This window comes from Hetaerina americana, unplaced genomic scaffold (genome assembly GCF_022747635.1).
Source record: "Hetaerina americana unplaced genomic scaffold, ioHetAmer1.1.p SCAF_3, whole genome shotgun sequence".
In the NCBI taxonomy this organism is placed as follows: domain Eukaryota; kingdom Metazoa; phylum Arthropoda; class Insecta; order Odonata; family Calopterygidae; genus Hetaerina; species Hetaerina americana.
This window is the reverse complement of record NW_027286874.1, coordinates 46,851,831-46,865,673: the sequence shown is the minus strand read 5'-3', so window position 1 is coordinate 46,865,673 and position 13,843 is coordinate 46,851,831. Positions and strand designations below refer to the sequence as shown.

General features: G+C 44.8%; 1 protein-coding gene across 6 annotated transcripts in view; it reads left to right on the top strand.

The window, feature by feature from the left end:
* Rbp6 (RNA-binding protein 6) overlaps positions 1-13,843 on the top strand; it is a 1,159,807-nt gene that overhangs the window by 1,080,332 nt on the left and 65,632 nt on the right. For all 6 annotated transcript variants that reach the window (XM_071587364.1, XM_071587360.1, XM_071587359.1 and 3 more), the window contains 2 exons: positions 1,689-1,771; positions 12,026-12,110. In XM_071587364.1, the coding sequence (XP_071443465.1) occupies positions 1,689-1,771; positions 12,026-12,110 (168 nt within the window). The remainder of the gene's footprint in view (positions 1-1,688; positions 1,772-12,025; positions 12,111-13,843) is intronic.

Below are 13,843 nucleotides of genomic sequence, written 5' to 3'. Positions count from 1 at the left end.
TTCATCTCTACGATAGCGAGTGACATTATCATTTTGGTAAGTCGTAAACATCCACTCAACTGGCCAGGCTACTCTGGTAGTTCACGTCTAGGTTTAACTCATGCGCAAAAAATGCACATCGAAAATGTACGCTTACTGGTGGAGAGCGTGGTGGCATTTACCTGTTCCATCGAATAAAACCAACTTTCACGCTATTAAACTTCTTTTTCTAAAGGCAGCTTTTAAAATAATGGGTATACTCTACTACTATACTCGTATTTTGGTGACGGGAAAAGTCAGGAGCCCGTGAGCTTTAAAACTGCGGCTTCCGTCATGGCATGCCATTGAAACAAACTTACCTCGATCTAATTTTCGAGTGAAATACTGTGATATGATCGCGCTATAGCAGTTGAATCATGTTTGATATGTGCAATATACCTGAATCTTTTGTAGTCCCAAGACGTATAAATAGCTCATTTTACTCCGTTTCCTTTTAAGTAAACAGAAGGAATGCAAGAAATTGCGCTTATTAGTTATGCATTTCTAATTTACTCACTGCCTCCATTCGTTTCCTGAGAATTGACATCATCCATCGCGTCCCGCGATTACATTACCCCGAGCTTGCTTCCAATCCGCAAATGACGAACACAGCGGAGAAAGAACGTTCGGCAGAGTAGGGTGGTGATTTTTATGAAGAGTACAGGGAGCGAAAAGGAGAATGCAGGGGGGAGTGTCAGAGGAGTGTGGTGGTTTCAAGCTTTTCGGATTCACGGAAGCGGAGGTGGACGCTCTGATTTTTCACCCGTATCATCGCGTTATGTGCCTCTCAATATGAACGAAAAGCTGCAAAGCTTCGAGCTTTCTGCTCCTCACCCCACTCAACCGATCTCCCTCTCCGCCGCGCCATGCTGCGCCTCATAGTCTTTGCATCTAATCTCGTATCCTCTCCCTATTCAGCACAAACTTACTAATATTCCCTCACCTACGGTTGTCCCTTCAGCGGTCCCCCTCCCCTCCGTTTTCTCGCTTGAACACTACCCCACTCGGTGTCGCGTCTCGCCTCTCCCACCATCTCCTCGCGGTAAGTGGCGCCTCAATCCGAAAACACTGTAGGGAATCGCCTTTTTCCCACCCCCGAGGGTCGAAGAGGAGGAGAAGGGTGAAGGTGACCGGAAATATTTCCTGCCTCTAAATTGCTTCATGTGTGGGTGCCATATATATTGCGCGGCTTTCGTGGCTTTCAAAAATTTACCCTTGACTCAACCGTGAAAACAATCGAAGATACATATATACACATACATACATATACACATATATATATACAAAAAAAATATATTTCTATATATATATATATATATATATATTCAATTGCATTCGTTCGCCTCTTGTGATTGATTCATTGCGGGTCCTTCCTGTCCTCCCCGTCCCCTCCCCCGTCCCCAGTGCGCAATCCCTTTCCTATCTCTTGCACCCCTGCCCTAAAATCCCTCTTCTCTCCCAGTTCCCCTCCCCTCTCCCTGCCCAACGCCCCACCAATCTTCTCCCCCCGTTACTTTTCTCTCTTTCCTTCCCTGACTGTTTAATGGCGTGGAAAGAATTAAAGGATTGCGTGCATTGAAATTCGTGGTGGTTTAATTTATTGCCATTGATTTTTTTTCGGTGAAAACGATATTTTTCGCTAACTCGTTTGTTCTTCTCTATCTTTTCAGGATTCGGCTTCGTGACGTTCCAGAGCGAAGATGTTGTGGACAAAGTGTGTGAAATACACTTTCACGAAATAAATAATAAAATGGTGAGTTTTCACTTTTTTCATATGAATGCTATTTTTTTAATTCTTTGGCAGCAATAAATTCAATTGCCCTAAGAATGTGTAAGGTAAAACGCTCTGTTTGTGTCGTTATGTCGCTGGGATTCGGTAATACGTCGAAGAAGGGCTCAATGTTCTTTTCGGGCAAAAGAATTTAGTTTACTTCTAAATTTTTTCACATCCTCTTATTTTTATCGCGAAATAAATATATTTTTGACCTTTAATTATTTGAGTCTTGCAATACATGAAAGATCGTCGTCTCAAAATTTGTATTGCACCTAAAATTTCCCATAAACTTCTGTATTGATGAAATGGTGAAATTTGTATTTCCTCTAGAATAAATTGGATATAATTTTCCGAAAATGCCTAGTTTTTAAAGCCGTAGCTGAATCCCAATGACTCTTTAGAAGATGTTGCATTAAGAATTTCAACTGCAGATGTAAGGGGCTTGTAACACTCTCGCAAAGGAGTGGAAGTCATTTCTATTCGTCATCGATATTTCATCGTGAAAATACTTAACTGTTGTTAAATATATATATTTGAATGATGTCCATGTTTTTTTAGAGATTTCTTGAGAATTTCATTCTGTTCATTTATGTAATAAATATGTTTCTCCTATATTTTCCTATACCCTCTCTTTTCCAACTTTGCCAAAATACTTTGATCCAATACATTGTTATCACCAGTCTGTAACAGCTATCATATAGGTTTCTTTCCGGAAAACATGGCTTTTTTCTAAAGAAATACTTTCTGCATGAGCTTCGTTTGACTAAGGCTTCACTTTTAGACGTAGTCCTACTTGAGTAGATGGTGAATTACTTGGAACGGAAAGGGGATTATAAGAATTTTAGGGGATATGGGATAAGTCGAGGGAGATAGGCAAAGGTTGGCTCGAGGAGGGGGAAGAAGGAAGAGAAGGGGAGGAAAGAGTGCGTACAATAAAGGTCCAGGGGTTCGGTCGGGATGGTGAATGGAGGAAATGGGAGGGCTTGGAGTGGATTTGAAAGTTTAAAACAGTGGGCGGAGTAGGTGGAGGGGAGCAGAGGAGTTCCAAGCCACCACGCCAGATGTCTCTCCCACGCTAAGGTTTCCTTCCCTTCCACCCCACCCAACCCCCCTCTGTCACCCTCCTCTCTCTTCAACCCCCTCACAGCGCTCCTCTAGCTCTTCCTCCCAACTCCGTGCGTTTACCACCTCTCTCTCCCATTCTTTATTCCATTCCGGCCTCTTCGATTTTTTCCCCGTCTTTTCGTTTCGTGTTTCCCTCCTCCTTTTCTCCCCTCAAAGTTGAAAGGAGTGAACCACAAGGGAAGGGGATTAATCATATGAATAGGAAGTTCCAAGGAGATTGTCATAGAATGCGGAAGGGATTATTTATGGTACCGAAACCGCCACTGTCACCCTGGTATTTCCCCATCCAAATTTCGTTCAACTCCACCCCTCTCCCCGTTCTCGCGCTTCCTGTTGCAGTGTAAGTGATCTACTGTTCCGAGCGGCCGGGAATCCTCTCGAGCCTACAAGGTAGATTCTTATAATTATTTTGAATTCCGCGGGGAAGTCATTAGTTTCTAAAAACTTTATCAATTTTTATTCTAAGGGCGCTACATATTTACTTCATTTGTATAAAATGGGGTTAAGTTAAAATTCCAGCACAAGGCTTGTAGCAAAAAAAAAGAGGAGGCGATTACTACTTTAGATTGCCAATGATCATCTGGAGTTTGTGAGGTATTTTAGAGTTAGGTAGAGTTATAAATAATAAATTAGTCGAAAATTTCATACTACTTGTGAGTTAATTATATCCTGACACATGTGTTCATATGTGCTTGGTTAAACCTTGGGGATAAATAGTACATTGACCTTTCGAAGGTCAGCAGATCACAAAACCTGGAACTCCTCGATCGATTCCTGGAAATATCCCTGTGCATCTTATGGCGATTTATGTAATTATATACACCACTTCAGTCCATTTTTCTTACCCATAAAACTAAACTTCCTTCCCAGTCATACAGTGAGATTAGTTTTCAGCCGAATCTTAAAAACTTAGGACTTAAACAAAATTATTGTTGCAAGTAAATCGATTTTATAAAGGGTGAATTGATGATTCCAAAGATTTCTTTTCCTGCGGGAGTATTTGTGGTGCTAAATTATGCAATTTTATTTATTTTTACGTTACTTGATGGATTAATGTGTTGTCCATTTATGTTTCATGCACATGAAAAAGTCTCGCATACATTTCTTACGGTTTGTATCACGATCATCCCATGGAACGTTGTTAATTTCGAGTCTAGTTAGCTACATACGGTTTAATTTCAAATTTGGCCTTTATCTGATGACGTCGATCCTGGACTCGGATGGCGTTTGTGAGCCCTTATTCTCTTCATCTATCGTCTCTTTCACACGAGTCGTGTTTCCGCCTTTGCTCCCACCACTGGAGGACTTGGGTGAAGCGACTACGAATGGGAAAATATTCGCCCGTTCTCCCATTTGCTCTCAGGAAATCAAGTCACTCCTGATATTTTGTGTTTGCCTCCGGGTTGGAGCACACGAACTGCTCTTTTTTCCAAAAAAAATTCGATGCAAACAAGATCTTGCGGCAGTGGAGGCGGGTGACAGCGAGACCCGGGGAGCATCGGACAGCAACGGGAGAGGGGCGTTCAGCGGAGGCGTGAGGGTCAAGGGAGGGCGGAGAGGGTGCAGGGTGAAGAGATATTGAAAATCCGCGAGTGGATCCATCGCTCTATCTCCCTTGTACGTTGTCCCTTGCGTATGTTGTCCCATTTCGTGCCATCATCCTTTTTCCTCCCTTATTTAATACCGGCGAACACCTCTACCTCAGCGTATCGGTTAGTAGAATATATATATATATATATATATATATATATATATATATATGTGTGTGTGTGTGTGTGTATACACCCAAACACTCACTCTTTCTCTGTATTTCCCTCCCTGTTGACCCACACGAGCTACTGATCCGTCGCCACGCAACGCCCTCACATTTTTGGTGCCATTTTTGTTTCATCTTGCCCCTCCCACCGAGGACCCGCTTTATGGGGACACCACCCTTATGACACCCTCCCACCCACAAGCTCACGCACCCGACAACCTCCCTCTCCGCCCCATGACCCCCCCCCCCAGCGTCCTCCTCTCACCGCAGAGGCAGCAGCCGTATCACCCGCCGCATCATCGCCTGTCCTCCCCCTACGCGTTCATGTTATCTCCATTCTCCCTTTCTCTCCTTCACTTTATCACTCACCTCCGCCCCCAGGACCTCCCTCCACTCCCCTCCCCATTCCCGCGTCCGGATTCCCTTTAAAGCGTAAAGATCTCTCTCAAACGCTATATTTTTTTGTTCTTGCGGATAAACTTTTGTGTGAGAATTCCGCCTGGAAAATCGTGTGCTGGTGGGAGGAGGTATGGGTGACGGAATGCATGCCTCCTATTCCGCGCATCCTTCTCTCATCTCATCCTCCGTATTCCTCCTCCTGCTGCAAACTCATAGCGGGCATTGAATCCGCCGGTGGTGGCTCTCCCCCACCCCCTTAGATACTGTGAAAAATATGACTTTTTCGTGGAATTTGAAACCCGTGAGAATAGAATTAGAGGCCGTAGAATTCGAACTCACGCAGCCTTCTTAATGTTTTATTTCAGGTCCCAATAAGGACGTGGGCTTTCACGGAAAAGGTTATTTTGGCAATGCATCTTAATGGTGGACAAAGAATCATTTAAAGTAATGTTGGGAACACATTTGGGGAAAATATCTGTGAATGGAATTAAGGCAGCGAAAATTGTAACATGTGTAAAAATATTGTCCGACTCAGAAAGCATGGTGATCAATCATGAAAGACGCAAGGAACGAACAGTAGGGAAAATATTCGCGACAAAGTAGGGGTTTTAGCAGAAGAAAGGTCTGCCAACAAACAGCTGGTGAGATAAATTTGGAAATTAGGACGGTCTTGATCAGAAGTTGATATAAAGGATAATGTTCCGTGGGAATGAAGAATTGAAATAAATAGAATTAAGAGAGAGAATATTAAAATATCTGTGATTTTGGGTCATTTTAAAGACTGGTGAAGATATTTTCGGTGTAGCCAATCAACAATGGTTAGAGGAGGAGAACCGAGTATGCAAAGAATAAAGAGGGAATCAAGAATGGAATACGACAACCGGATAATGAGTGATGTGAATGTGGGAAGTTACGATGGAGAGACAATTTGAGAAGGGGCAAATTGGGTGGCTGGAGTAAGCCAAGCCAATCTTTCTGTAAGTGCTGAACGTAGTAAACATGGAGAGAGATGGAGGGAGTTGGGGAAATCACGGTAAAACTCCGCTTGTGTGCGAGGACGCGAGGGTTGGGGGTCGGGAGGGAAGGTCGGAGGGCTCCTGGATCACAGCTTCTCCGGCTTCCCGCTATCCGGCTGGCACGCGATGAGAGCGATCTCCCCGAGACTCGCCCCATTTACGCGACGCACCTCGCCCATCCAACTCCCACGCCCAGGCCTCACTCTCCATGACCTTCTTCCAGCATGCCACTCGGCATGTCACACCGCATACCAGGCTCAACTCAACACATGAACCCCTTCATTGTCACTCTCGCGAAACTCGTCCGCCCGGAGCTAATTACACCGATACATCCTCTGGCTCTGTTTCGTTTCGGTTGGAACCATGAGTATCTTCCCCTCCTTCCAACGCTCGACATGTTCAATCTCTTTTATGGGCAAACCCCGGGCGGACTCCTCCCCGTCCACATGTGGCTATCCGCATTACCCGTTAACATGTAAAATATATGCCTTGCGAATAGAAGGTAAATAGGAAATATTTGTCGTTAGAATCGTTTTGACGGGTAGAACAACAGTGATATAAAAAAAAATTAAAATGAGTTACACTTGAAGTGGTACCTAGATCGAAAATAATATTTATCAATGAAGGATTTTGATTTAAATTGAGCCGATAATAGGTGGTTGGTAAAGATTGAGAGGTTGACTGAAGTACAGTGTTAAAAATATGTGATGAAAAATGTTTGTATGGTGTCTGCCAATCGATAGCTCGAAATGGGATAATTTTTGTTTCTAGTGTCCACTTATGTCTTTGTCTGTGTACGTTCCGTCACAAGCTATCATTTCAGGCCTTTTAGTTGTATGTGTATTCCTTTAAAATGGAATAAAACGTTCCTCATATTCTTTATTAATGAGTTAATATCTCTGGTAAACCTGAGGACATCCTGGATTTTATAAGTCTCTTTTCTCAATTCCCTCTGCTGTTTGCTTAAGTATAAATTCTCACACGTAATTTATGTTATTTTTTTACTCCTCCGAACTCTTGAGTATGCAACTCATGATTCTTGCGGACCCATGGAATTTCACATATCCAGGATTATCCAGATCTTTCCTCTAACGTGCACGTATAGCAGCTCCCCCCCCCCCTTTTGCTCTTTCTTCTCTCCACACAATGGATGCAATCCGAGGCGACGTGTATCACGGCCTGCCGTGGCTATCGATTGTGCTGTTTGTCTTTCCTCTCCCACCTTGCCTTTATTCCCTACCCGCTGTATTCATGAGGGTTTCCACGATCCAATGTGTTTTGGAAAACTTTTACGGCGTAAAAAGACGGCTTATCCACAGATTGGCTGGCGTGCATTCGATTTTCATCCTCAGCTAATGTTTGGTAAGGGTTATGCATGGGCCAAATGACTTGTGAACACCATGAGGCGGGTGGGACAAATCGAAGGGATTTGCTGTGATGGGTATGCGCTGAATTAGGGGCACGAGAATCCTGCTGGGGCCACATCATCCCACTGGACGACTCTAATTGGTTTATCTGCCACATCATCTACTGCTTAGTGCGAGACTCTCCTTGAATATTCATTCATTTTCGCCGAAATCACACACGGGGAAATCAGAGAACGGCGAGGGTATATATTATATTTCGCATTTGTGCTTCCAAATAAATATTTAAGTATTTTTGCGCTTGTGACGTTGCACTTAATTGGGATTAGTGAGATTTGAAATCGTACCTCGCTTTACGCATTTGTGCGGACGATACGTATGTGGCAAATATAAAATGTAAGGTTTCCTCGGAGTAGAAATAAATGAAATTAATTTATCCTAGCTTTAATTTGATATGATTGAGCTCTTACGGCTAGTAGTATTGAATAAACGAAAAAATCCAATAGCCGTAAACAGTTTACCTTTCAAAACAAAATACAAATGAGATAATTTGGCTAACGCCACGAGTCAAAGGATGGGGTAAATGATAAACAAGGGCCTTTCTTATCCCTTTCCTTATTTATTATTTACCCCATCCTTTGACTTGTGGTGTTACCCAAATAATGTCATTTGTATCTTGTTTTGAAAGGTAAAATGTTTACGGCTATTGAAGTTTTTCTTTTAGTCAAGCTTTAATTATTTAAAAGACGACATGGACGTTTTATCTAAATTATTTTTCTAATCATTTTATTGTACAGTTTTTTTTACACTTTTCAAATGAGCCTCCATAAAGATGGCGTGCGAATATTTTCATAACAATTGAATTCAATTGTACCAGCAAAAATTTTAATTGGGAGAGCATAAGCTGGCCTACAGACTCCTTCTCTGCCCTCAGGTTGTCACCGCGCCTTCATCTTCCCAAAATTGGCTTCTTTGGAGAAACCCAGCGTCCTTTAAAGTCCCCTCTATGGGCCAAATAAAGTCAAATATCTGTCCATATATCTTTTCGCTCCTCGCCCTTTCCCACACCCCTTTCCAACGGGCTCCCGTCTCCCGAAGGACCCTCACATCTTCAAGGAGGCCGCCTCCCACCCCAATCCCATCCAACTCCCAATCCTAAAAATCCCCTGTTGCCTCCCACCTCCCCCACAAACCCCCCCCATTCCTCCCTCCGCTCAATTCCCCGCAGACCCATTACGAAATCGTAAAAGCCTTTTGCCTCCTGGCTCCCCCAACCATCCAACCCCAACCCACCGGCCTCACTCCCCCCTCGCTTCACTCCGCCGCCCTCCTCCTTTCACCCTCACCTCCCAATCTCCCGTTTCCCTCCTCCTTACCCGACACCCTCCCTCCCTCTCCACTTCGCCCTTCAGCCAACCTCCGCAGCCGCGGCCCTCACGTAGTGCGCTTCCATTGCTTGATTTTTCCCGTCTGCCAAACGAGCTTCGTTTTACCTCCACCTCGCCTCCTACTCCTCCTCCTACACACTGACCCCCTCCCCTGTGTGCCTCCACTTCCATGCCTTGATATACCCAGGTTGCCCTCCACCCACCCGGCATTTCCCGCTGGATCCATCCTTTTCATTTTTCTCATTGGCTCAATCTTTCAAAAGTGCTCACCTACTCTCGGGCTCTGCAGTTTTGTTTTAAAAAGGTTTCCACTTTTTATTTGTTTTTACTATGATTATTTTTAATTTTCAACCTCCGCGGATTTTCCGCAACGCATCCGTTTCAAAAATTTTCAAAGGGATAACAGATTCAGCTTTCTTTTGCTTTGCCATAATTTTGTTGGCTCACGCGTTCTCCCCGGAGGTTTGTAAACAGAATGGTGCTTTAAAAGTTAAAGGCGGTTATGCATGTTTCGGGATTTTTTTCGCAGAGCGAATTTTTATCTGGGACTCTCATGATGGAGGCGATACAGGAACGTTACTATGTGTCACTTAATTCAACGGAGAAGCCCAGTCGGTGGTTTTGTTGCTTCATTAATCGCTGCATGGCTCAGTTTATATAACATTCCAGTAATCCATTGAAGTTTTACTGAATTGTTTTTTTTTAATTCTTGCCGAATAACTGTAACATTATAAGCAACATAGAAAAAAAGGTCCTCCCATTTTAATACTCAGTATTTTACCTTTTATTGTTTCCATTCCATCTCTCGTATATCCACGGTAACTGGGTACAGGAGCGGTTAGTTTCAAGTTGTTGTAGCTGCTCCCTGATTGGGTCACCTGACTCGACCCGACTCACAGCCGAAGACTCAAGCGAAGAGAGCCTACGAATATGTTCTAAATGCATGGAAACATCAATAACAGCTGATGGTTTGCATATCAATATCTTTCTTTTTGATCAATATTCCCTCGTTAAGATCTCATTTTAGGATTTACTTAACGACACACTGGAATAGACTTCTGCTAATTTCCGAAGCTTAAGTGAACGGCTATAATGAATTCTTCTAGCTTTCGCGGTCCGCCCACCGTCCATCCATGCGTAAATCCGAGGAGTCACCTCCCCTTCTACCGATTAATTCGTCATCATGTTTTTCTCGCAGTTGTCTGCCGCGGCCACCATCATCATATTTTTGGCATCATTTGAAACTTGTTCTCAACGCTGAGTTCTGTAATGGAACGTGTAAGCCTTATCTTTTTGATTTTTCCAATCTCCCTTGATCCTCCCTCGTCTTTTCTTCCACGGATCAGCTGCGATTTTTATTCGTTCTATTGTTTTCGAAACACAAATCCGCCTCATCCTCTTCTGCCTGCTTCTTGCGATGTATCAATTATTTGGGAGAGTAGATAAAAGATCTAGGAATAGATTTTGTCCTACTTGTACCTCTTGATGAGTGCTCATTCGTTCCTCCTCCATCCTCTCACCCACTTACTCTTTGAATTTTTCTCGCCTCGCTTAAATCCAACCAGTGGAATTTCTTCACCGATTGCTTTCTCCGGCGCACGCCTGCCGAAAATTGCTATCTTATTCCTCCTTCGGCTTTTTCTACCGTTTTGCCGATATCACGTCCAAAAGCACGCTCCTCGTTCCAAAATGTAGATAATATATCCTTCATGTTAATAGCTTCTGCGTAAACCTCTACGGCTTCTAAATCTCCCTCCATCTTTGTTGCCGCTTTCTCCTCTCCCGTCGCGGCAGGTCCACCAGGGAATCCTGCATTGACTGAGTGTGCGTCTATAGATGCCGTGATTCGTGAAGACGACGTTCGTATTCCGTGTTTCACTTAGTTTGCGTTCCCTCAACCCCTCAATGTACTCTAACACGATCATGGTTCTAGATCGCGGATGAAGTCACCTTGAGCCGCGGAGCCGGTCCTTATTTTTTCTTGCTGAATGTTTACGTTAAAGACATTTTTCATCTTAGAGGGGCATTGACGTGTCTGCTAGTCCTTGGTATTTCCGATGGAGTCATAAAAGAATTGAAAAATTAAAACTGGTCATGATAATAGATTTGAAATTGAGTATCTTGTCAATATTTTTAATAAATCTTTCTCGACAAGTACTTAGATATGCACTTAGGACATTAAATGTATTTAGAGCATTTAAATATACATATTCCTTCTCATAAAAAACTCATGAGAACATATGTACATATGAAGTTGTCTATTGAGTGAGGAAAATAATCCAAACCAAGTCTGTTTTAGTACTTTTTTATTTGTCAGAACTACCTATGAATTTGGGGCGATCTGTTCACAGCAATACCTAACGCAGTAATCAACCCGAAGGTCGGTTTGTTAGGTGATGGTAGAGTTCACCCAGTACTATGCCCGACGGCGTGTGAAATTCGCACATCAGCGTACGGGGGTCAGTTCCTTTCCCTGTGCCGGTTATGGTTTCCCAGGAAGATCTGGTCCTCGAAAAATCACATAGCTTGAGGGGAACTGCAGGTGCCTTCAGTGCTTTGCCCGGGAATCGAACCCGGACCCTCCAGTCAGTAGTCAAACGCTCTACCCCTGGACTACCGCGACCCCTTATTAATAATAAGTAAAAGAATTAATTGACATTAAGAATGGACTAGGAACAATTATTATTTTTAAATTAATCTGAAGTAGAATATTGTTTCAACGTACACATTAAGGATATAATTTTGTTCTATATTTGTAGTAATGTATACAATTATAATAACATGTCCCATTGTTTTGACGATTAATGCGCTCCATTAGTCCGCAGTGATTTAGGCACCGTCGGAATGTGCACAAATGTGTCCAATGAACTGCGTTAATCTCAGTAAAGTGAGCATATTAGAAAAATATAATTCTACGATTGATTGGGCGATAATTACGTTTTAAATTATTGATTTCTCCTTACTAATCAGTAATTCTGCTATCTCATTAAACGGTATCGAAAAGGTTGTGGGACATCAAATGGGATGACAAAATGCGGTGTTATGAAGTACGAATCTGTCTATGAATACGAATCTTTGCGAAAAACTATAAAAATAAATATTTGTGGCAAATACAGCGTATTTATGTCTGAAATAAATATTTCAACTTCAAATGTTTATCTTGAATTTTTCTCCTTATTCTGCAGGTTGAGTGCAAGAAGGCACAGCCCAAGGAAGTCATGTTACCCGCGAACTTGGCCAAAACAAGAGCCGCCGGAAGGGGAGCATACGGTGAGTTACTCATGCTCAATCCGGGCCTCCCGACTCTCGCTGCGGCTTACCGCTACTCCCCGTACACGGTTCCGAGCAGCGTGAGCGCGGTCGGACCCTCCGTCGCCTCCTCCGCCTCCTCCTCCTCCTCCGCCGCCGCTGCTGCAGCCGCCGCCGCCGCTGCAGCCGCCGCCGCCGTCTCCTCCGGCGTGCCCCCGGCCGCCGCCTCCTCCACCTCCTCCGCCGCTGCCGCCGCCGTGGCCGCAGCCGCCGCCGCCGGCCTCGTGGGCCTGGGAGGACTTGTGGCCGGGGGCGGGCACGGAGGCACCAACGCCCAGGGGGCGGTCGCCCACGGGCACGCGGGCCTCACCATCCCGGCACACCACTTGGCCCACCATCACGCCCACCTATTAGCCGGGGGATCCGTGCCCTCTTCCTCAACCTCTACCGCCATGATCCCTGTCTCCTCCGCCGCCTCCTCCGCCCCGCTAACCTCCACGGCGACGTCCGCCGCTAACCAAAACGCCGCCGCAGCCGCCGCTGCCGCCGCCGCCGCCTTCGGCCTCGGGCCGTCGGCGGTCTACGCGTCGGCCTTGTACGACGCGGCCGCCGCAGCTGCGGGGTGCAAGAGGGCGCTGGCGGCCGCGGCGGCGGCGGCGGCAATGCCCTCCACGCCCCGACACCATCCTCCACACCACCACGCCCCACAACACCACGCCCACACTCACCCCATCCCGCTGACGGCCTACTCAATGAGCGACTTAATGGGGGTCCAGGGATTAGATCTGTCCATGTACCAACCCATCCCCGTCGGGCTCTGACCCGTGCTGGCACACCTTCCGCGCCCCCAGTGAGGGGCATCGCCGGCGAGGGTCCCGCTCCCCTCGCCGCACCCCGTCCCCTCGCCCCTCGAGGCGCCGCGAACTCCTGCGCCCGACTCTATTCCATCCTGGGGCCGCCTCAGCTCGCTCACACCAACGCAGGCTGGGGGCTAGTGGGGTTTGAAATTACGCAGCGGGAGATTCCCACTCCGTGAGAACTATCAAACACTACCGTGGTTTACTTAATGCAATGATTATGAAATCAAAGTTAATTTTTTTGGATGGAGTGGGGAACGCATTTTTGAAGTCGTTCTGTGATTAGTATTTAACCAGATGCCATTATACGTAAAAGTATTCCAGTTTATTTTTTCTAGAATGAGTATTATTGTTCTTCCATCCATCAAGAGTGGCTTTAATTCATAGAGTAATCAAAAGCAAGTTTCACCTTGATTTTCTCGGCGTCATTTTCGGCGTGGACCTTTTTCATTCTCATGTTTGTAATATGCCCCCTGTTTAAATTTTATTTCTTTAAAATTTTGAGCGGTATTCATAAGAATTGATAGTTTGTGAATGTTTTTATTTCAAGGGTAGGCCTGACTTTTGGGGCATTTTTCGATCATACTATTTGTATATCTCGTATTTGATAGAATTCTTCGAATATTTATCCACAACGATTGCGAACGAATCCACGCCGATATCACATGAATCGCGATATCAGTCGAAGAAAATGATGACTCTTGAAGGTCCGTGCTCAAAAATGAATATGGAAGGACTGAGAACACGAGTAAAATGGGATGTTGGTAGAGCGTTTTGCAAGTGAAGTCGATTTCTAAGGTATATCTGTTCAGAGAAGACGACCATGGAAGGTGATTGGGCACAAAATTCTTTACAAAAGTAATACCAAACCCACGCAATGTCGTTAATTACACCTAA